The sequence below is a fragment of the Artemia sp. Qi Xiang Cuo genome, chromosome 3, assembly GCF_049724085.1.
Source record: "Artemia sp. Qi Xiang Cuo chromosome 3, ASM4972408v1, whole genome shotgun sequence".
NCBI classification, from domain to species: Eukaryota; Metazoa; Arthropoda; class Branchiopoda; order Anostraca; family Artemiidae; genus Artemia; species Artemia sp. Qi Xiang Cuo.
The window spans coordinates 31,475,980-31,501,592 of record NC_142796.1 but is presented as its reverse complement, the minus strand read 5'-3'; the positions used below and the strand labels follow the sequence as shown (position 1 = coordinate 31,501,592).

Below are 25,613 nucleotides of genomic sequence, written 5' to 3'. Positions count from 1 at the left end.
GGGAGGGGGAGCAAACATTTTTGATATATTATTTACTCTAAATTTGGGTCCTCGAAGCTCCAAGACTTAAGAATGAAAGTAGCAAGCGGTTTGAGAAAATTCTAGATTGCCCTCTCCCCTTTCAGAGGGGCGGGGGCAATTTTAAATCAGTAAATAATTAAATTCATAGAAAAATCGTAAATACATTTTTAGAGGGTTACCGTGCCCCATTTTTTTTTTTTTTTTTTTTGCTTTAGGTCCCTCTTGACTGAAAGACTTATGGCTATAAGTTTCAAACCGATCAAGGATAAAAAGGAATAAAACTTTTTTGGCTCATGGCCTTCAAACTAATCTCCCTCAAACAACAAAACTTTTGATCCTAGTAAAACAAACTCCTGAAAGTTTCGAGCCAAACACACATCCACCATCAGACAAGCCCTCCTATTTCCATAATTAATTTTTAAAAAAATTCCGACAAAATAAGTTTTTCAAGGAAAAGTAAAGAACTGCATTCAACCAAAAATGAGCAAAAAAAGAATGAAATAATCTACCAAGCGTAAAACTACCACAAATCAGCATCAATAAATAAATGTAAAATAAAATGAACAGAAATTACAAAAAATAACCGAGTCAAACTAAAAAACTGGCAAAAATTAACATGATTAGGGCTCACAACCCCTATGCCTTCTCAAGGCCAAAAAAGAATTTTCACTTTACTGAAAAAAATACAAATGAATGTGTATTACCATCTTAATATACATATGCTAATATTTATTCTTTAAAATCTTAATAATTTTTGGATTTCTTAAAGTTATAAACGTGAAAACATTAAAGTTTTTTTCAGTAAACTGCAGATTATGTTCGGGCCTTAAGAAGGCATAGGGGTTGTGAACCCGAATTATGTTAATTTCTGCTAGTTTTTAGTTTGTCTCAGTTATTTATTACAATTTCTATTCGTTTCGGGTTTCATTTATTTATTGATGCTGATTTGTGGTAGTTTTACGCTTGGTAGATTATTTTATTTTATTTTTGCTCATTTTTGGTTAAATAGAGTTCTTTACTTTTCCTTGAAAAACTTATTTTGTGGAAAAAGTTTTTTAAAAATTAATTTCTGTTCGTTTTATATTGACATAGCCTAGTCCTTTTCATGGAAACTGGATTGGAAAGATGACTGCCCTCCAATCACTTTCGTCTCTAAAAAAGGGAACTAGAACTTTTAAATTCTAATCAAATTAGATCCTCAAAACTTCAATGATATTAGTAGTTATGATAGAGCAGTGCTGCCTATGATATTGTTTATATGCCCATTTCATACAGCCATGCACATAGCTTTTTTGTCTAATTGAAACTCCTCCTTAACTTTCCCAAAAAGTTTCAAATTATTGTCCTTAGTGACATTAGTAACAGTAACCGTAGAAGTAGTATTAAAAGTACACACATAGTGTCTTCTGGCTAGTTCAAAATCCTTCACAACTTACCCTGGAAGGTCTAATTTAATAATATAAGCCGTTGTTGTGATATTGCTTTGTCACCCTTTTGACAATCTACATGATCATGGTTCATTTTGATTTAGTTCAACATCTACCTAAATACTCCTTGGAAGCTTCACCTTAATATCCTTTGTTTGTGTAGTAGCAATAGCTGTAGTGGAAGTAGTAGCATTAGTAGCAGCATGCACATATCATCTTTAGTTTTTTCTTACCGTCCCCTTCAACACCCGATGCTCCAACTTAATACACAAATCAATTCTTAAGATACGCTCTTTTGACAATCTAAGTGCACGTAGTGTCTTTTGTTAGTTTGAATTTGCCATCAATATTCTATCAAGTTTTACCTTCATAGACTTAGTCTTAGTAGTACTAGTACCAGAGTTGTTGCGGTGGTAGTAGGAGAAGTAGTTGAAGTACTAGTGCTGCATTAGTAGTAGTAGTAACAGTAATAGCAGCAGTATTAATAGCGGTAGTAGCATGTACATCTTGGCTTTTCATGAGTTCAACACTTCTTTCATTATGTCCCAGAAGTTTCACCTTGGCGGGGTAAGCCGTTCCAAAAATATTGCTGGTTTGTAGTGGTAGTAGTAGTTGTCATAGCAGTAGAAGCATCGGTAGTTGCAGTAGTAGTAGCGTGCAAATATTGGCTTTTTGATCAATTGATCATTTGCTTTACCATTTTCCGAAAGTTCCAAATTAATATACTCCGTTAATCCTGAGTTACGCCTTTTTGGCAACCCATATTCACATAACATGTTTTGATTTAGTTAAACATTCTTTAAAAGACTCACCTTAATACCCTTCGTATTTTGGGAAAGTAGTAGTTAAACATGCATACCTCTTTTCAATAACATATACTATAGATAAACAACGAACAAATTGTCGAACTTACTACCCTTTCCCTGAGGCCTCGGGGTTGAGGGGTTGACATCCCCAAACACATACTTGCTGAACCTTTCAACAATGCCGAAAAAAAGTGTCTCAAAACTTTGTTTGGATGTTTGTTTTTGGGAAATGATGGATGTGAGGGGAGGGAGGCTGGTTGATCCCAAATCACTTTCGACTCTTAAAAAGGGCACTATAACTTACAATTTCAAATCAAATGAGCTTCATCTGAAGTTTATGTGACAACCCTTTCCATTGAATTCTTATATGTCTCCAGGGTATGACTTTCAGTCCTTTCCTCAGGGCTCTGGGGGTTATGTAAACCATGGATACATTGTTATCTGTTCTTTGGACTATTTTGTTTTAGAATGGATATCTCACAATTTCAATCAGATGTGTTTCATGAACGAGGGTTAATTAGGGGGGCTAGTTGACCTCCACCACTTTTGACTCCTAAACGGGAACTAGAACTTCCGATTTAAAAACAAATGAGCCACCTCTAAAGCTTATACAGCCATCCCTTCCATAAAAACCCTAAATGCCCCCAGGGCATAACTTCCCACCCCTGCCCCCAGGCTTTGGTGGTTTGTAACAACTCCAAAAGTCTTGTTATACGACCTTTGGACTATTTTGAATAAAATAGCTATCTCAAAATTTTTATTGTCTGCATTTCGGAAAAAGACAACTTGGGGGGGGGGGGGGTAGCTACCATCTCATCACTTTGACTCTTCAAAAGGGCATTCAAAATTCCGATTACCTATCGAATGAGACGCCTCTGACGTATATATGAAGACCCATTCTATAAAAACCTTATATGCCCCAAGGGCATAACTTACAACCCTTACCCTGAGCGTTGTGGGGTGGTTGTCATCCTCAGAGACATAATATCCGGACCCTTCAACTACGCTGAACAAAATTGCTATTTTGATTGGATGTGTTGGGATATGATGGGCATGGCGGGGTGGGGGAGGTTGCTCTCAAATCACTTTTGACTCTTAAAAAGGGCACTATAATTTCCGATTTTAAATCAAATGAGCCTCAGCTGAAGTTTATGCAAACAGCCGTTCCATAAAACCTTATATGCCCCCAGGCAAAAGTTACAGCCCTTGCCCCAGGGCTCTGGGGGTTTGGGCTAACCTTAGAGGCATTGGTATATATTCTTAGGACTATTTTCAACAGAATGGCTATCTAACAACTTCACTCAGATGCGTTTGGTGAAAAGAAGGGTAACCGGAGGGGAGGGGAGGGGGGATAGTTATCCTCTACATCTTTTGACTCTTAAAAGGGAACTATAACTTCTAATTTTCTACCGAATGAGACTCCTCTAAAGTTTATGTAACCATCCCTTTCATACAAACCTTAAATGCCCCTGGGCTTAATTTCCAACCCTTGCCCCCAGGCTATGGGGTTTGTTTTAACCCCAAAAGCCTTTTTTAATGATTATTGGACTATTTCAAATAAAATTGCTATCTTAAAATTTCAGTTGGATGCATTTCGGGACATTACGACGTGTTTTTTGGGGGGAGGGGTAGCTACCCTCCCATCCCTCTGAATCTTAAAAAGGGCACTAGAACTTCTGATTAACATTCCAATGAGCCCCCTCTGAAGTTTTTACGATCACCCTTTCTATATAAACCTTGTATGCCCCCAGGGCATAACTTACAAAGAAATAATTTCCGGAACTTTCAACTACGTTGAACAAAATGGCTATCGCAAAATTTTGATTGGATATGTTGGGGGAAATGGTGGGCTTGGGAGGGGGGTTAGTTGCCCTCCATTCACTTTCGAACATTAAAAGGGGCACTAGCCTTTTCAATTTCAAATCGAATGAGCCCTTTTCAGAGTTTCTACAACAATTGAATCGATAAGAAGTGCCCTGGTCTAAAACCCAATAAAAAAGGTACTTATACTTTATATCTTACCCACTAAAAAAGTCAAGTTTGGTTAATACTAATGAAATAAAATAAAATAGGATGAAATATAATAGTTAAGAGGCGGGGAGGGGGGTAAAGCATAGCATATATTAAATATTTATCCTAACCTAGGTACCTTTCTCCTCCTTAAACCCCCCCCCCCAAAAAAGTATAAATATTGTAAACGCCATAAGAAATCACGCTTTGCGATTCATTGCAAATACACATTTGTCTGGTTTCCTAAAGTGTTTCCTTGATACTAATAATGCTAATAATGGTAAAGTATGCTATTTAAAAAAAACTGGTGGTGACTGAATGGGTAAAAAATACGTATGGAGCTGAACAACAGAAAAAGAAATGTCCCGAAAGCAAAATTGCGTCTTTTTCACGCCCAACAATGGTGTGAAATAGACAATTATTTGACAACATAGCTCGTATTCCTATGGTCGAAAGAGAGTTGTTTGGACATGGAAAATGTCCAGGTACTATTCCTAAATTATTGTTCTAGTCACTAATATGTTTATTGTCACCAAAACCATTCTCATTTTTACCTTTGTAGTTTCTTACGCTGTCTTAAACGTTGTTGACATCGTCGTCAGCATCAGTATAGAAAACTTCTTAATTATCAAGCACCTTTAGAAAACACTCCTTGAAAGCAGTATCCACTGAACATCTCCTCCCCCTCTTCTATCCACACTGACGATTTTTTTATAGTGTAAATATGTATAATGGCATGTTGTCTTACGGAGAGTTGTCACATGAAGAATAATCCGGCAACCGATTTTCACTTCGGTTGATTTTACCTGGGTTGAGTATGGCTGAGCTGAATTTTTCATTGGTTGAGTTTCGCTGGTTTGAAATTTGTCAGTATTTAGTTTTGTGTTGGTTGGTTTTGGCTGGGTTAAGTTTAGTGTGGTTAATTTTAATGGGTACAGTTTCGTTTAAATTAGGTTGACTTCATATTTTATTCACCTTTGATTGGACTAGTCTTGGTTTATACAATTGTTTCCCAACAGAGCAGTTTCAGTTATAGAACTCATTTTCCTTCTTTTAGATTTGGTGCCAAATATGGCACGTACTGACGCATTATTTTCTTCTTTCCAATCATCTGTGGATGTTATTCGAAGGATTCTACCTGCATACAATTCTGGTTGTCACATTCATTGACGATAAGCAACTAATACGGTGGTTTTATTTATTAGGATGGACTGCGCCTTTCCCTTTTATTATTGCATATGCTATATTCAGAATAACTCGAGTTGGCGAAATGGGAGATCTTATCGACATAAAAGCGTAAGTAGCTACATTGCTATCCATTGATTCATTTTTTTAAAATTTTATTTTGAAATTTTAAGCCAAAATGATAATATTCCTGTAGATGACCATGAGGTCTCTATGTAGAATCCAGTTCTTAGCTATCCAATGTTTATAACTTGCAAGCTATCCACGGGCTTGATTTTTTCAAAATAAAAGTGACAAGAGATCAGCACCACTAGTACAGATTGTTAGGTACGTTGCAGCATCTTTTACCTTAAAATTAACCTTATTGTAAGAACGTATATGTATGAAACCTGAAAATTTGAACAACTTCTATGGCAACAGGTCTGGATGGGCAGCTGAACAAGTTGGGCCTTTGAATCCCCCCCTTCTACCCCTCACAAACTCTCGAATTTCTTGCAATTCTCCCTAATCAGATTTATGTCCCCCCAAGTGTTGCCCTTCTGCTTCAAAACTTCAAGCGTTCATACCTGATAAACATCTAAAAGCTGCTACGATTTTCTAGGATATCCTTTATTTTCCGTTAAAATTAGCCTATATTTCTTTTGTTGTTTCAGACACCGCCCTCTTTCCACATGACAGCTCTCTAAAATAAATCTCTCACACGTGTCTGTACCTAGTACGCATAATGGTTATAATACGTATTTTATAGCAGCTGCATTGACAAAAATTGGTTCAATATAATTTCTCTATGCAGAAAATATGATCTAAATAGTTGTAAAATGTGATTTATTTTCTTTTGATCATGTTTTGAGACTAAAGAACCTCCAGGTTCTCATGCTTAATGTATTTTACGTTATTCACACTTTTTTGTCAAATAAAGTTATTTGGAGAGAAGCACTGTAATAAAGAATTTTTGAACAAGGTGTAACTTGTTTCACATACCAACAGGGAATACCGCCTCCAGCAGTCCGGTCTCCCTCTTGGGTTTTGTATTAGATAATTTGCAAAATGTTTAAAATGAATAACTTTATTTTTTTGTCTTTTCTATCCCAAAATCAGACCTTGCATACATGCCTAAACTGAAGATAATTGATATTCCACGTGGCATATTTAATCCTCAATGGGAAGAGCTAAACTTCATAAAACAGTTTGTGGTAACGAACTGAAGGCAAGGAGCTACTCAGCTCAATAGTAACCGAAACTCTAAAAAGCAGAATTTCGATATTGATAGATGCATCAAAAGAATCTGCTTATTAAGCTGGTTTCAAATATATAAGATTCAGGAAGTTAAGTGTTGCTGATCAAAATGTATGAGCCTCAGGAAATTTGTCTAATTTTTGAAAAAGGGGAAAACACCCCCTTAACAGTCAAGGAATTTCAATGAAAATCCCACCATCAGATTTAGCGTAGCAGAGAACTCTACTGTAGATGTTTCAAGTTCCTATATACAAAAGTATATAGTTTCAAAATTTTGCATTTTTGCCCGAAGAAACATCATGGATGTGTGTTTATTTGTTTTTCGTTTGTTTTTATTTTCCCCAGGGCCATATCGAGCTAATAGTCCTAGAATGAAAGATTCTAAGTTAAATGAATTTCGATTTAAACTTTCTAGGTTAAATGATTCCAGATTGAAAGTTCCAGTGTCCTTTTTAAGTGTCCAAAAAGATGGGAGGGCAACTAGCCACCCTCTCATACCCATTTTTTCCCCAATGTCGTCCTATCAAAATTTTGAGATAGCCATTTTTTATGGCATAGTTGTAAAATCCAATAATTATACCTATAGGGGTAACATGACCCCAACAGCCCGTGGGGAAAGGACTGTAAGTTATGAAATCTGTCCATTATTTGCGTATAGTATTTGTTGTTGGAGAGTATACGCACATTTTTTATGGGGGGTGGGGGGGTGATTTCGTCTTTTAGGTGGGGTTTCATGGGGATAACTTTCCGTGGGGAGGGAAATTTACTGGGGCGAATTTTCCAGGAGATATTTTACACTTGGGGGTTGACAGAATTCCTATACGAAATTTATTTTATTTGTCTTACTTCCTCTTTGCCAACTCAGTTTTGTATGTGGAGATGTTCCGGGGAGATTTTGAGCGGGTTTGGATTTTCGGGAAAAAATTTCCACGGAAGGGGGTTTCTGGAGTGATGAGTAAAACGATTTGAAATTAATAACTTTTTCAAATTAAAGTATACTAAAAATAATTTTTCAGGCCGAGTCTTTCACAAGAAAGTTTACGGGGGAGGGCACTTTCAGCGGGGAAGAAATTGTCCAGAGGGAATTTTAAGTAGGGAGGGTGTATTTTACGTGGGAGAAACTTTCCACGGAAGATTTTCTCGTGAGAGGAGGGACTTTTTCGTGCAAGGTGAGCCAGATTTTAGGGCAGTATTTGAAAAACGATCAGAAATTTAATAATAAGAAACAAGTTTTTTCAACTGAAAATAAGGAGCAGCATTAAAGCTCAAAACAAACAAAAATTATTCTGTATGTAAAGGGGCTGTCCCCCTCCTGAATACCTTGCTCTTTATGCTAAAGTTAGATTGTTTGTTCCATTCATTGATGAACAACTCCTGAAACACAAGGGCCGTTCAATGAGAATAGTAAGCTTTTTAAAAGTGCTGAACACTATAGCATGAAGAGCAAGATATTGAAGAGGGGGCAACCCCTTCAAAGCTTGAATAGACTGCAACACACCAATGAACCATGGGTCCAAAAGCTTACTTGGTCAATTAATAAATCTGGCTTTAATATCAACTATAATGACATTAGAGACAAAAATGATTGGTAGAAAAAATGTTTTATTAACTCTACCTGACAATTAACTCTACCTCTACCTTTAATTCTACCTGGCAAAATTGTATCTAAATGAAATCCCGTTTATTCAGCAATGTAATGAAATTAGTGTAGTTTGTCATTTGAGTAATCGAAAAAAAAAGTTTCCTACAGGTTTAAATGTGGAGGGAAGGGATTTATGCCCGAACCTCATTGAATATTTACATTTTAACCCTAGAAGGGTAAGTATTCATATATTTTACAACAACAAAACATGTTTTTCTGTTTACCATGGAAACGGATGCATTGCGCGAACCCATCTCCTGTATATGCTAATATTATGATTAGCCAATCCTTGTGCCGTCACCAAAATTTTATTATCTGAACTGGTTGAGGAGATCTTAAGGGTGAGTAGTAAAATTTACGAAAGCTTACTATCTACACAACTTTTTCACCTGTTTCAGGAAAAGGGATTTTTTTTATCAAAACTGTGCAATTACTAAGCTTCTTCGTACTGTATGGTGAGATCAGTTTTCTAATGCTGTTTACAAGCTTCGTGGCTAATTTCGTCAGTTATAGAATATGAAAATGCTGAATTCGGCTATTTCCTGCTTTAGCCTATTTGTTCTCCTATATGGGAAACAAATTGAAATGTCACGCTTGACAACAGGTTTACATTGATTCCATTTGCAGCAGAACTAGTGAAAAAAGCGTATTGACTGACGACAGTCGTGACTGTAAGAAAGAACATGAGGGATATTCCGGAAGAGCAAAGGGAGAAATACAGGAGCCTTAATGTTCTACTTCGATGAGGAGCTGACTCTAGTCTCTTATCTTGTTAGGCCATCGAAAATGGCCCTGCTTCTGTCAACTTGCCATGAGAATATCATCTATCTAAAGCAAAACCCTGTGATCATTGAATACTTTATTGGTACCAAAGGTGGTATTGAAACATTTGACAAACTGTGCAGTTCAATGTCAGCCGCTTGGATGATCAATAGGTGACCCATGTGTATGTTTTATGGGCTGATCAACATTGAGTGCAATAACAGTTATGTCATCTACTGCTTCACTATCTCCAAATCTGGCGGAAAACCATATTCACGACAGGCTTTCGGGAATGTTCAGTTCAAAGAGTTGGCCCAGCCGTATATGGCCACTCGTTTAGAAACCCCAACTTAGCAGCACTCGATCAGGCTTGATCAGTCAAACGATGGAGGTGGAAGGTGAAATATGTTTAATGACGTCTGTGGAAGGGGAAAAAACGACTTTTAGCCTTTGCCCACCGTGAAGTTGCCGAATTACAACCTTTGCAAAAAGCCGTTCTGCGGTAAACACCATATGAAGTCATGCATACCATGTGATTTCAAGAAATGACACCAATCTTTTGTGCTGTTTAAAACGTTTTTTTGGAGATCTGACTTTTATAATTCCCACTTAATTTTTAAAATATACTTAAATGATGAGTTTTAGAAATCAATGTTTCTTCAAGTAGTAATTTTTACAAAAGCTTACCATCTACGTAACCTTTGGGAAGCTTACCTTTCTAGGGTTAAGATGTTTTTCATAGCTTCTAATATTTTGAAGTGTATTTCTTATGAGTATTTTTATCCCTCAAATACATTATGTGGGCCCGTCTAAATCCTGTGGTGTGCTTAAGGTATTTATGCCTGCTCTTTATCAGTATTTAAAAGAGAATCTGGCATCGTTTATCAAAACATGTAGCCTACGGTTTTCTGTCAGTCTTGGAAGTCGGTTTTTTGTCTTTTTTCATGGTTCAGTTCAGCCCAACCATAGTTTTGTTTTGCAAATTGAACCCCTAATAGCCCTTAGCGTCTGATTTTTCCTAAGTCAACTTCAACATAGTATCAATATCTGCATTGAGTAGCAATAAAAGGATAGCCTAATATTGTTGCCGAATTACAAAATTACAACAATGTGGATTGTTAGAGAACTACGAGACAAACATGCTACGCTTTGAGATGCATTGTAAGGCATTGTGAAAACCACAGCTCCAGATATGAAAGGGAAAAGGCCAGATAATGACCAGTGTGTTTACCGAAGCAAAAATATAATTAGTCATACCTTTCTCCGTCAATAATTTTAAGGAGTGTATCGGAACCGAAAATATTTATTGTTGCCTGGATAACAGAGTTCCACTAAGATATCAGTATTTTTGTGACAAAAGATAATGTCGCAGAAAAGATGTTCAAAATAACTTGGTTTCAAACTAAGAAAATATCCCATAAAATATAGAAAATGATAAAGAACGCTAATGCTCCTTATTAAGAAGACTGATCACGGAGTCTAGAAATGGCTGCTGAAATTTGCAATATTATAAATAAATTATAACCAGGCTATACTTGGTTAAAATTTACTCTGCAGACGAGACATTATAGGCCTTTACAAAACCTCAATATATTGGTGTTCATGGGAGAATGAAAAACTAGTTAGTTTTAATTTTATGAAATATACTCATAGTAGCAAAGTAATTCTTCTAAAACTAAACCATGGGCACTGAGATCTACTACAGATCTTTTATTCAATAGGCCAAAAAGCGAAAATTTATCACTATAAAAAAAATTAAATATTAAACACAATAAATTAAATAAACACACACAAAAAAAAGAACTATAGAGAAATAAAAACAATTAACACTATTGCATATAAGAAATGAAATTCACACACACACACACACACACACACACACACACACACACACACACACACACACACACACACACACACACACACACACACACACACACACACACACACACACACACACACACACACACACACACACACACACACACACACACACACACACACACACACACACACACACACACACACACACACACACACACACACACACACACACACACACACACACACACACACACACACACACACACACACACACACACACACACACACACACACACACACACACACACACACACACACACACACACACACACACACACACACACACACACACACACACACACACACACACACACACACACACACACACACACACACACACACACACACACACACACACACACACACACACACACACACACACACACACACACACACACACACACACACACACACACACACACACACACACACACACACACACACACACACACACACACACACACACACACACACACACACACACACACACACACACACACACACACACACACACACACACACACACACACACACACACACACACACACACACACACACACACACACACACACACACACACACACACACACACACACACACACACACACACACACACACACACACACACACACACACACACACACACACACACACACACACACACACACACACACACACACACACACACACACACACACACACACACACACACACACACACACACACACACACACACACACACACACACACACACACACACACACACACACACACACACACACACACACACACACACACACACACACACACACACACACACACACACACACACACACACACACACACACACACACACACACACACACACACACACACACACACACACACACACACACACACACACACACACACACACACACACACACACACACACACACACACACACACACACACACACACACACACACACACACACACACACACACACACACACACACACACACACACACACACACACACACACACACACACACACACACACACACACACACACACACACACACACACACACACACACACACACACACACACACACACACACACACACACACACACACACACACACACACACACACACACACACACACACACACACACACACACACACACACACACACACACACACACACACACACACACACACACACACACACACACACACACACACACACACACACACACACACACACACACACACACACACACACACACACACACACACACACACACACACACACACACACACACACACACACACAACACACACACACACACACACACACACACACACACACACACAACACACACACACACACACACACACACACACACACACACACACACACACACACACACACACACACACACACACACACACACACACACACACACACACACACACAGCACGACAGACACACACACACACAGCGACGACACACGCATAGAGACGACACACACACAGAGACGACACACACACATAGAGAAGACACACGCACAGAGACGACACACACACACAGAGAGACAACACACACACATAGATGACACACACATAGAGACGACACACACACAAAGAGACGACACACACACAGAGACGAAACACACATAGAGACTATACACGCACAGAGAGGACACACACACAAAGACAACAAGCACAGAGACAACACGCACACACAGACAACACACACACAAAGACGACACACACATAGCGACGACACACGCACAGAGACGACATACACACAGAGACGAAAACACACAGAGAGAAGACAAATGCACAGATACGAAACAAACAAACACACACAGAGAAGACACACACACAGATATGACACACACACAGATACTACACAAACAGATAGATGAAACACGCACCGATTAGAATAAAAACACCTACATAAGAAATACGCACAGAGACGACGCACACACACAGACGACACAAACAGAGAGAGAGAGAAGACGAACGCAAAACGACTTAACACCGCGACACAGACACACCCACACAAAGATAAGACACACACACATAGTGAGTAAACACGCAAACAAACAATCCACACACACACACACAGAAGACACACACAGAGATGACACACACACACACACACAGAGAGAGGAAACACCCATAGCAACGACACACGCACAGAGACGATACACACACACAGAAACAACACACACACATCCAGAGAGACGAGACACACACACAGAAATGATAAACACACATAGAGGCGACACACACAGAAAGAGACGAGACAGACAAACACACAGATACGAAACACACATAGAGACGACACACGAATAGAGACAACACACACAAAGACAACACCCACACAGAGACGACACACACACACACAGAGACGACACAGACACACACACACAGAGACGACAAACTCAAAGTGAGGACTTACACAAAGAGACGACACACGCACAGAGATTACAAACACACAGAGACGAGACACATAGAGAGAGACGACACACACACACAGAGAGACGACAAACACACAGAGACAACACACACAAAGAGATGACACACACACACACACAGATACAAAAAACATAAAGAGACGACACACGCACCGAGACGACAAACATACAGAGAAGACACAAAAACAGAGCACACCACAGAGATGACACACATAGAGACAGAGACGCACAGACACGACACACAAACAGAGTCATAGTGAGAGAGATACCAAAGTTGGGTTGATCTAGGTCTCATCAGAGTGGCGTGCCACTCTAAGTGAACCTAGATCAACCCAACTTTTTGGATATCTCTCTCGCTATGACTCTGTTTGTATGTCGTGTCTGTGCGTGTCTCGTCTCTATGTGTGTGTCATCTCTGTGGGTGTGTTGTCTCTGTTTTTGTGTCTTCTCTGTATGTTTGTCGCCTCTATGCGTGTGTCGTCTCTTTTTGTGTTTCGTATCTGTGTGTGTGTCATCTCTTTGTGTGCGTCTTCTCTGTGTGTTTGTCGTCTGTGTGTGTGTGTATCGTCTCTCTCTATGTGTCTCGTCTCTGTGTGTTTGTCGTCTCTGTGCGTGTTTCGTCTCTATGTGTAAGTCCTAACTTTGAGTTTTTCGTCTCTGTGTGCGTGTGTCGTCTCTGTGTCTGTGTGTCGTCTCTGTGTGTGTTTGTGTCGTCTCTGTGTGGGTGTTGTCTCTGTGTGTGTGTGTGTGTGTTGTCTCTGTGAGTCTGTCGTCTCTATGTGTGTTTCGTATCTGTGTGTTTGTGTGTGTCTCGTCTCTTTGTGTGTGTGTCGTCTCTCTGGGTGTGTGCGTGTTGTCTCTGTGTGTGTATCGTCTCTGTGCGTGTGTCGTCTCTATGGGTTTTTCCTCTCTCTCTGTGTGTGTGTCATCTCTGTGTGTGTCTTCTCTGTGTGTGTCTGTATGTGTGTGTGTCGTCTCTGTGTGTGTGTCATCGCTATGTGTGTGTGTGTCGACTCTGGGTGTGTGTGTTGTCTCTGTGTGTGTGTGTTTGTGTCATCTCTGTGCGTGTGTCTTCTATCTGTGTGTGTGTGTGTCGTTTCTGTGTGTGCGTCGTCTCTGTGCCTGTGTCGTCTCTATGTGTTTCTCGTCTCTCAGTGTGTGTCATCTCTGTGTGTGTGTCGTCTGCGTGTGTGTCGTATCTGTGCATGTGTCTTCTCTCTGTGTGTTGTTGTCTCTGTGTGTGTGTCATCTCTGTGCGTGTGTCGTCGCTATTTGTGTGTCGTCTTTGTATGTGTGTTGTCTCTGTGTGCGTGTTGTCTCTGTGCTTGTTGTCTTTGTGTGTGTGTCCTCTCTGTACGTGTATCGTCTCTATGTGTGTTTCGTATCTGTGTGCGTGTTTGTGTCGTCTCTTTGTGTGTGTGTCGTCTCTATGTGTGTGTCATCTGTGTGTGTGTGTTGTCTCTGTGTGTGTGTAGTCTCTGTGCGTGTGTCTTCTATGTGTGTTTGTGTCGTCTCTGTGTGTGTGTTGTCTCTGTGTGTGTGTCGTCGCTGTGTGTGTGTCGTCTCTGTGTGTGTGTCGCCTCTTTTTGTGTGTCGTCTCTATGCGTGTGTCGTCTCTATGTGTGTTTCGTCTCTGTGTGTGTGTCATCTCTGTGTGGGTGTGTTGTCTGTGTGTGTGTGTGTGAACATCGATGCTCAAGGTAAAAGTTTGAATCAAACACTATTAGCATATCGAGTGTCCTTACTGAAAAACTAATGCATTACAAAAATAAATTAAATTGATGATACAACCGATATTATTTCCTCATAGAAACCGGCGCTTCTTACCGTTCTCTACGACAGTTTTCTAAAAATATCGACTATTAAGGTAAATGTTTGAATCAAAAACCTTTAGCATTTCGAACTTCAATACTGAAATACTACTGCATTAAAAAAAATAAATTAAATTTATCATACGACCTAAATTATTTCATCAGATACGCCAGCGCTCATAAACGATCCTTTTGAAATTCTGGTAACAACATCGATTCTCAAGGTAAAAGTTTGAGTCAAACATTTTTAGGATATCGAGTGTCCTTACTAAAAAACTACTGCATTAAAATAAATAAATTAAATTTATCATACGACATAAATTATTTCATCAGATACGCCAGCACTCATAAACGATCCTTTTGAAATTCTGCTAACAACATTGATGCTCAATGTAAAATTTTGAATCAAATACTTTTAGGATATCGAGTGTCCTTACTGAAAAACTACTGCATTAAAAAAAAATAAATTAAATTTATCATACGACCTAAATTATTTCATCAGATACGCCATCACTCATAAACGACCCTTTTGAAATTCTGCTAACAACATCGATGCTCAAGGTAAAAGTTGGAATCAAACACTTTTAGGATATCGAGTGTCCTTACTAAAAAGCTAATGCATTAAAAAATAATTAAATTGATTATAACGACCTAAATTATTTCATCAGATATGCCAGCACTCATAAATGATCCTTTTGAACTTCTGCTAACAACATCGATTTCCAAGGTAAAAGTTGGAATCAGACACTTTTAGGAAATCGAGTGTCCTTACTGAAAAAAGCAACTGCATCAAAAAAATAAATTAAATTGATATTACGACCTAAATTATTTTAATAGATACGCCAACACTCATAAACGATCCTTTTGAAATTCTGCTAACAACATCGATTCTCAAGGTAAAAGTTGGAATCAAACACTTTTAGGATATCGAGTGTCCTTACTAAAAAGCTAATGCATTAAAAAATGATTAAATTGATTATAACGACCTAAATTATTTCATCAGATATGCCAGCACTCATAGACGATCCTTTTGAAATATTTCTAACAACATCGATTCTCAAGGTAAAAGTTTGAATCAAACACTTTTAGGATATCGAGTGTCCTTACTAAAAAACTACTGCATTAAAAAAATTAATTAAATTTAACATACGACCTAAATTATTTCATCAGATATGCCAGCCCTCATAAACGATCCTTTTGAAATTCTGCTAACAACATCGATTCTCAAGGTAAAAGTTGGAATCAAACACTTTTAGGATATCGAGTGTCCTTATGGAATAACTACTGTATTAAAAAAAATTATCATGCGACATGAATTATTTCATCAGATACGCCAGCACTTATAAACGATCCTTTTGAAATTCTACTAAAAACTTCGATGCTCAAGGTAAAAATTGAATCAAACATTTTTAGGATATCGAGTGTGCTTATTAGATAACTACTGCATTAAAAAAAATAAACTAAATTTATCATACGACCTAAATTATTTCATCAGATACGCCATCACTCATAAACGATCCTTTTGAAATTCTGCTATCAACATCGATTCAGACAAAAATGCCAATTGCCCCCCCCCCCCAAAAAAAATAGCGCACACCAGGCTGTATGTGCTTTCAAAAACCCATCTTGTTGAAAACATGTTTGTTATCGTTAACCATTTCCAAAGATTGATATTGTTCCAATCAGAAAAACGACAATTGCCAAAAATAAAAAAAAATAAGAAAAAATAACACACGCCATGCTGAATGTGACAATTGTTCCAAATTTATAATAAATATCTTGCTTTTTGCAGTGTGTAGGAACCGGAGGGGAATCCCCGCTCGCTTGGAAAGGTACCATTGAAAGGCAAGGAAAACGTGTTTAATCACGTGTAGAGGTCCCATAGATTAACACAGGAAGGAACATAAGGCCATAGTATAGCATAGGAAGGAACATAAACCCAGAGAATAGCATAGGAAGGAACATAATCCATCCAAATCCATAGGTACATGCTCTGGAAAGACGCCATAATCCACCCAAATCCATAAGTACATGCCCTGAAAAGGTGTCAAGGAACGTAATCTCCCCAAATAGCACAGGAAGGAACATAGTCGGCTAGAATGAACGTAATCTCCCCAAATAACACCATTATAAGTACTCTAAGACACCTCGCTCCCATCCCTCCAAAAATATTTTATTCAGAGATTTCTTGTTAAAAAATTATCCAATCACTAATTAGAATCAATCACACTCCTATTATTCAAACATTAATTAATATCGTTCATAGAGTCCAATTTGCGAATTCCTTATCCCTTTTTGCAAATGTCAATCAAACAATTCCGATTGTAAAAGCGTTTTTAAGCAAGTTGCTTAGAAAGGTATCCATAAGTACATGCTCTGAAAAGGTGCCAAGGAACGTAATCTCCCCAAATAACACTATTATAAGTACTTTAAGACACCTCACTCCCATCTCTCCAAAAATATTTTATTCAGAGATTTCTTGTTAAAAAATTATCCAATCACTAATTAGAATCAATCACACTCCTATTATTCAAACATTAATTAATATCGTTCATAGAGTCCAATTTGCGAATTCCTTATCCCTTTTTGCAAATGTCAATCAAACAATTCCGATTGTAAAAGCATCTTTAATCACGTTGCTTGGAAAGGTATCCATAAGTACATGCTCTGGAAAGGTGCCAAGGAACGTAATCTACCCAAATAACATAGGAAGGAACATAGCACTATAGAATAGAATGGGAGGGAACATAAGCCCTTAGAATAGCATAGGAAGGAACATAGTGCTACAGAACAGCATGTGGGGAACATAAGCCCTTAGAATAGCCTAGGAAGGAACATAGTGCTATAGAACAGCATGGGGGGAACATAAACCCTTAGAATAGCCTAGGAAGGAACATGGTGCTATAGAATAGCATGGGAGGGAACATAAACCCTTAGAATAGCATAGGAAGGAACTTAATCCACCCAAATCCACAGGTACATGCTCTGGAAAGACACCGAGGAACATAAGGCAAGCAAATCCATAAGTACATGCTCTGGAAAGATACCAAGGAACATAAGGCAAGCAAATAGTTTGGGAATTCCTAGGGAATCAAGCAAATAGCATAGTAATTCCTAGGGCATCAAGAAAAATAGTACCTAGCACTCTACTGAAATCAACTACGTAGAACAAAATAGCTGTCTAAACATTTTGATTAAATGTGTTTGGGGAAATGATTGGCGTGGAAGGCATGTTAGTTGCCTTTCAATCCCTTTTGGCCCTTAAGAAGGGCACTAGAACCCTCGATGTCAAATCGAATGATCCCCTTTTGATGCTTATAAATCAAACACTTCCTTATTAAGAGCCTGTGGGAATAAAAAATAATAATAATAAATAATAATAAAACATTGGATCCGTATGGCCTTTACTATAGGCAACGCTATAGCGTTGCCTCTGAGGATGGAACTTAAATTACGAACAACCTCTTAGGGGATATAGTAAGTACTACTTAAAGCAATTGATCTCGCACAATTGCTCTGATGAAAGCGATTGTGGAGAACAAAATTTACAGAAATTTTTTCCTGATAAGATCGTAAACTCAAAAAAGACAAAAAAATAAAACACATGATTTTTTAATATAAATAAAAGCATTTCTATTTTAAAAGCATGTTTAATAGGCACATGAAATCTTTTACATAGACAGTGGAAAAACGTAATAAAAAACACTTTGACATTTGAAAGGTTAGAAAAGGGTCCCACCGGAGGGCAAGATGCAACCGGATCCCCCCGGAATATATGGCGGTTGCTGTGTTGGCCAAAGGTCAGGTCCAGGTCAGGCGGCTGGGAGAAGGTAAAATAATAGTAAAATGATAAAAACTTTTAACGCAACGATTCCGCCTTGCGAAAAAAAACAAATACCATAAAAACACTAAAAAACCTAAATATTAAAAACCCATTACTTAGCTTGAGGCTGATTGGACCTAGATCCCGTCAACTATTGATTTTTCTCCAGACCGGGACGATTATTTCCTCATTTTGCGCTTGCATATAGTACACCTTTAGACCTGCAAGCACAACGTGGGAAATCAAGTCGCTCTCCGTCTCAGATTTTAAAAATAATAACTAATTTGGGACATGGCACTTCACTAGCTCCGGATAAATAGACTCATCACAGTTTGAATAGGCGATTCAAAGCTAATTTGCTCGTCATTTTCCAAACCATTTAATAAATTTTCAGTTTTACCTTTTAGTAAAAGTGAATCAGTATCCCCGTGATAAACTTAAACTTGTCCCTCCCCTGGCCATTGGAACTTACACACATTGTAATGAAATTCCAACATTAGTTTCTTGTATATTTCTAAAATTACACTGCCAGCATAATATGCATGTTGAATTAGAGTCTATGATCATGAATGATGTCAAATTTGGATTGGCAATGATTCGGCCACATTCTTTTGGGTCGGTTACAACGTCACAACGACTCCTATAGTGCACACTCTAGCACATTTTAAATGAGCTTAAAGATTTCTTTTTCAACCACTGTTTATGCCTCAGATCGTTTACTAACAAAGGTGTAAATAAACATCTTTATATATGGCTTTTGATCAAACTGGAGGGCTATATGAATCCTTAGGATTTTGAAACCGTTGGCCATCATCCACCGCAAAAGAACTTTGTTTACAACAATATTCTGTTTCGGATGACAGTCGACAATAAGTTTTTGTTTTGAAGGTGTTCAGTGCATACCCCTATCTTCTACCAAAAAACATTATAAGGACTCGGTGCATCCCTAGGCATTGATCTGCTTATGCACGGGGAAACAAAATCCTTTACCGAGTCCTTAAATTCCACCGGTGTTTCACCATCAATCGCGAAAAACCATCCTTGCAGTCAATTCTGCTCAACAGTGTAAACATTGGGGAAACTTTTATCATAAGGATTTTCCAGCCAATTGTAATTCCCACACAGTAAAGAGTAGTGAGACAGTGCCGACAGACAAAGGGAGTTCACATCGAGAAACCCCGTATCCGACTTTTCACCAGTGCGTTGTCCAGTCGGGTTGGTTTCCAGGATACGATCTCCTTGGAAAAAATACCATCCCCGCATTGATCCTAAACAAATAAGTAGAACAACAGGGAAATTTTTATACAAGACAGTGGAATGCCACTCCAAATGAATATTTCAACCCTATATCCAAGGGCCGTCCTCAGCAAAACAGACGAAGAGAATAAAAACAATATAAAAGAAACTTACATTCAAATTCAATGATTAAACCTGAAAGATTTCTTTTTAAATGTTTTAAAACAGCCCTAATATCATTACTTCAAGGAAGTTCAACCTGGACTCCGGGTCCTGGTTGAACTTCCTTGAAGTAATGATATTAGGGCTGTTTTAAAATATTAAAAAAAACCTTTCAGTTTAATGATTGAATTTTAATGTAAGTTTCTTTTATATTGTTTTTGTTCTCTTCGTCTGTTTTGCTGAGGACGGCCCTTGGATATAGGGTCGAAATATTCATTTGGAGTTGCGTTCCACTGTCTTGTATAAAAATTTACCTGTTGTTCTACTTATTTGTTTATGATGGAAAGGAAGTGTGGTCTTCGTCGCTATTTCCACATTGAACCCTCTACAAATAGGTCCTGATCCACGTCAGTGATCAGACCTATTTTTCTACACTGATTTTAAGGATTGAATCCATCACTAGATGAGGAGTTGAGAAATAATACCCCAAATCTAACCCAAGTTCCTGCTATATTATATCTGTATTTTTACAGAGAATATCCAACAACGGCAATAAATCACATGTCAAGCACATTTTACAATAATATTCCCCATTTTTTCACCCTCCCTTGGCCCAAACCTTTCTTAGGTTTTTTTCTGACGTTCAAAAAATGCGGTCCAAAAAACCCGCATCGAGGCTAAGATCTCTCACGGACGCATTTAAATCAAAATTGGGGAAGCTACATTAATCGAGTTCTCCCCCACACTTAAAACCCCGTCCGGTTCACTTTCCAGGGGGCCCGTACAGACACGGTCACGGAATTACATTGGTGGTGACAATATAGGCGCGTTCGTACTGTCAATGCAGGCCGATTGAGGTGCATATAATGCCACTTGGTGAACCTAAAAATAGTAGCAGCTTATTACCCAATTGATATACTTTTGATTTTATTCTGAAAAAGAATTTATATTAAGCTTAAAAAGAATATATTATTAGTCAGTAAGAGGGAAAAGTGACCGTTCGGATACAGAGAGACCGAACTGCTACCTAAATGCTTAAGAGCAGGAAATTATTCCTTACATGGGGGCAAAGTGTCCGCTCGGACACAGAGAGACCACACTATCACCTAAATATTTAAGAGTCAGAATTATTCAATACATGGGGGCTAAGTAGCGTTTCGCACAAAGAGAGACCACACTACCACCTAAAATTTTAAGAGCCAGAAATTATCCCGTAAATGAGGACTAGTTTTCCCCTTCCTCCAACCCCAAACTTTCAACTCCTGTTATTGCAAGGTTCCCCCTGTAAATTTTGAGTCTTAAAAAATAGACTTAAGGATGGTGTTTTCCTAATGTTGTCCATTGTCGGGGTGTTGGTCGCTCCGTCCCCGGAGGAATCGGCCAGCAGTTACTCGATCCATGATGGATCGATCGGAACCTAAAAAAGGATAAAATTTGTTGTTCCCTTGAAGTACTTATGATAATATCCTGAAAGAAAATATATTATTAATATGAGAACCAGGGTCCTCAAATCCCCCTCTTAGAGGCAGTAGACAAGCCCCCCTTCCAAAACTAAAACGCTACTAAAATCCCTTGAAGTACTTATGATAATATCCTGAAAGAAAATATATTATTAATATGAGAACCAGGATCCTCAAATCCCCCTCTTAGAGGCAGTAGACAAGCCCCCTTTCCAAAACTAAAACGCTACTAAAATACTGTTCAGTAAGACATATATTTAGGTTTATTTGAAAAATAACAAGGGGAAAATTTCAAGCTCATTACCCCTAAAAAGCAGGATTGGTCAACAAAATATCTCCAGGTAAATTTAAAAATATCATGTTTATTTGTGAAAAGGTACGCTTAATCTCTAAAACAACGCATTATTTTTGGAACCAGCAGGAGCAGCCTCCGTTAGGACCCTCTATTAAATCGAAAAGAATGCTCTACTTTACCAGCGACGAAAACAGCTATTGAGCAATGCCAACACCCCTCCCACCAGTATCGAACATGGTCCCAAACAGTTCCTGGTTATTTGTCCCTTTGAAATGGTGCACTTTCGTTAGCCTGAACAATAATATACATTAGGCTGAAAAACATTAAGTATTTACCGCTAATAAATAAGCTTTTTGAGAAATATCTATGATTCGTTAAAGAATTTTACACTTACGTGAAGGCTGGCAATATCGTTGTTGCCTTGCGCAGAAGGCTCGGGAACTTCAAAGCCATGAGGCACAGGTCTTGACGGGCCCAAATCTTCAAATTGCTTGGGCATCACAATTCTCACAGGTCTTGAAAGGGTAGCATTCTCACCGCTTTGCATTGTTGCCCCTGTATGGCAAGCCTTTGGCTTGTTTTGCGAGGAGCTTCAGGATGTTCCTGAAATAGAAATTAAATTTTACTGCTTCATGAAATAAAAACAGTTAAGATACATCTTATTTTCATAGAAATATTTGATCATTTAAGAAATTCGGAATTTAGTTTTCATAAAAAGGACGTTTATCGTTAAAATACATCTTATTGTCATGGAAATATGTGAGGATTTTAGAAACGTGGCATTCAGTTTTCTGAAATAACTCACCCCTTTGCCCCCCACCCACCTCAATGGGTCCAAACGTAAAAAAAAATGGGGTAATGATATGAGAATAGGGGGCAAACATTAGCTAATGATGCATAACCCATTTGCTCTAAGAGGGATTTAAACTTGAATAGGATAAAACTAAGAACGGTCTCCTCGTCAACCTTAGTGAGGGAAGCTTCTTCTTGCACTGATTCCTCTTTGAATATTCCTTAAATATTTGGAAATAAACAAATGTCAACTGGACAAGTATTTAGAAGGAAACACATTTTCAGTCGAATAAAAATTCACGTTTTCTTACACAAATAATATTTTTACATTCAGTCTACCTTAAATATAAAACATTTTTACATAAATATTTGATGCGAAAAATTAATTTGTTTAGGCAGACAAACTACCGTACAATGAAGACGTTAAAAGCGACTCTTTTTGATAATTAACCAACGCTCGGTCTTTGCCCCCCTTCCCTTAAAAAACATTGACTAGTTAAATTAGATTTTCATCTGAAAATAGTAATCATAAGCTACCCCACTCCACTCACAAATCGAAGATTTACTGTAGGAAAATAAACCATGAATTTGAAGAGACATATTTTTCTTTATTGGTGAACCGCTTCTTCGGGTTAAGAGCTAATAGGGGACATAACTTACCAGACAAAGGGATACCCCCTCCCCTATTTAATTTATTAAGCTTTATTAATAGTTAAGCTATAACATATGTATATTTTTATGGACTTTTAATCCATTTGCCAGAATAGGCTTCGAATAGTGGAAAAGCGCATTGAAATTGAAGTCGGGGTGAAAGCGTATAGATTACGAACAAAATGAGAATAATTTATCACCCAGAGAAGCATGCAATAGCAGGAAGGGCGGATGGATTTAGTTGTTATTTTCATATAGAGAATTACTTCAGTTGTTATTTGACTATAATCTCGCCCACTCCCTTAGTATGCATAGAGGTTTGCCTGTTGGTATCTTTGGCTCATGTCCTTTTTAAAATTTTTAGGTGTGTTGGCAGTCATCTCGAAAGTTAGACTGAGGAATTTTCTCGTCTGGGAACGGATTCTATAGCCCCAAAACAAATGGAATTACCCGCTCCCGCTATGAGAATAAACAAACTCTGGCATAACAGGAAATCCCTTATTCTTGATTCTTCCGGTTTTGTAAATTTCTTTTGCGTGTGCCTCCTTGGAACCGTAACATTTCGATTTGAAACCGATGCAAGATAGAATAGAATAGATATAGCTTTTATTTATTGTCCTGTATATATATATATATATATATATATATATATATATATATATATATATATATATATATATATATATATATATATATATATATATATATATATATATATATATATATATATATATATATATATATATATATATATATATATATATATATATATATATGCCTGTGCGTTTCTTATTTGTTATTGCTGTTTTTTCTTTTTTTTCCATTTATGACTCCACTAGTGACTTTTTTGTCTGTATTTAGTGGGAAACAAAATTTATTCATTCATTCATTCAAATCAGAAAAAAATCTATGTGAATATTGGACTAAGATCAATTTGAACTGTCCCTATTTGGAGACCCTTAGGTTTTTAAGCAATTAACATAACAATAAAAAAAAACTATTACGTAACACTTATGTTTGCATGATAACACCAGCATCGTGGAAGTCCCCTACTGGTGGGCCCTGAAGTGTTTTTTCCTACATCCTTAGTTTCTTAAGCCATTAGCATAACAATCAAAGAAAACAGCCCCCTATTATGTAAAAAACAACTCCCTACAGTATTACATAACAAATAGGTGTACTACAGTATTGCGCAAGACCCCAGTGCGTATCGAAAAAATCAATAACACCTGCTGATTGCTAGGGACCTGGAACTGGTTCCTCTGCCCGTCGGAGTAATTGGGGCTACACTACTTACACATAGGTCTTATCATGGAAAAAAGTGAACAAAGACTTACGGAGGATGGATTAGTGATAATGAGAAGTGCCCAATAATCAGAAAAAAAACCTAAGTGAATATTGGACTAAGATCCATTTGAAATGTTCCTACTTGGAGGCCATTAGGGTTTTAAGCAATTAACATAACAATTGTTGGGGTTCCACCCCTGTTTCTTTTCTTTTCAGATAAATGACCTGTTTCCGTTCTAATTATATTTGCTTAGATTTGCTTATAGTATAATTTGCAATGACAAATTTAAAAGTCTCGTTGTTAAGCTATAGTTGTGTTGCAATAAGTAAGCTTTGAAGTCTATTCTGTTTTGTACTTCCTGGTTTGAGTCATTGAATAATAGGGCTGGAAAGGCAGAATTGGTTTTGAATGGGGTTTTGAGTAACAATCAAAGAAAACAACCTCCTATTATGGAACAATCAACTCCCTACAGTATTACATAACAAATAGGTGTACTACAGTATTGCGCAAGACCCTGGTGCGCATCGAAAAAAATCAATAACACCTGCTGGTTGCTAGGGACCTTGAACTGGTTCCTCTGCCCGTCGGAGTAATTCTGGCTACACTACGTACACATAGGTCTAATCATGGAAAATGCTGAACAAAGACTT

At 37.9% G+C, this 25,613-nt stretch overlaps 1 protein-coding gene across 1 annotated transcript in view; it reads left to right on the top strand.

Moving 5' to 3' along the window:
* The window catches only part of LOC148954007 (parathyroid hormone/parathyroid hormone-related peptide receptor-like), a 405,761-nt gene that overhangs the window by 215,661 nt on the left and 164,487 nt on the right, over window positions 1–25,613 (top strand). The window contains exon 6 of the mRNA XM_089086079.1: window positions 5,322–5,560. Coding sequence (XP_088942205.1) covers window positions 5,322–5,560 — 239 coding nt within the window. The remainder of the gene's footprint in view (window positions 1–5,321; window positions 5,561–25,613) is intronic.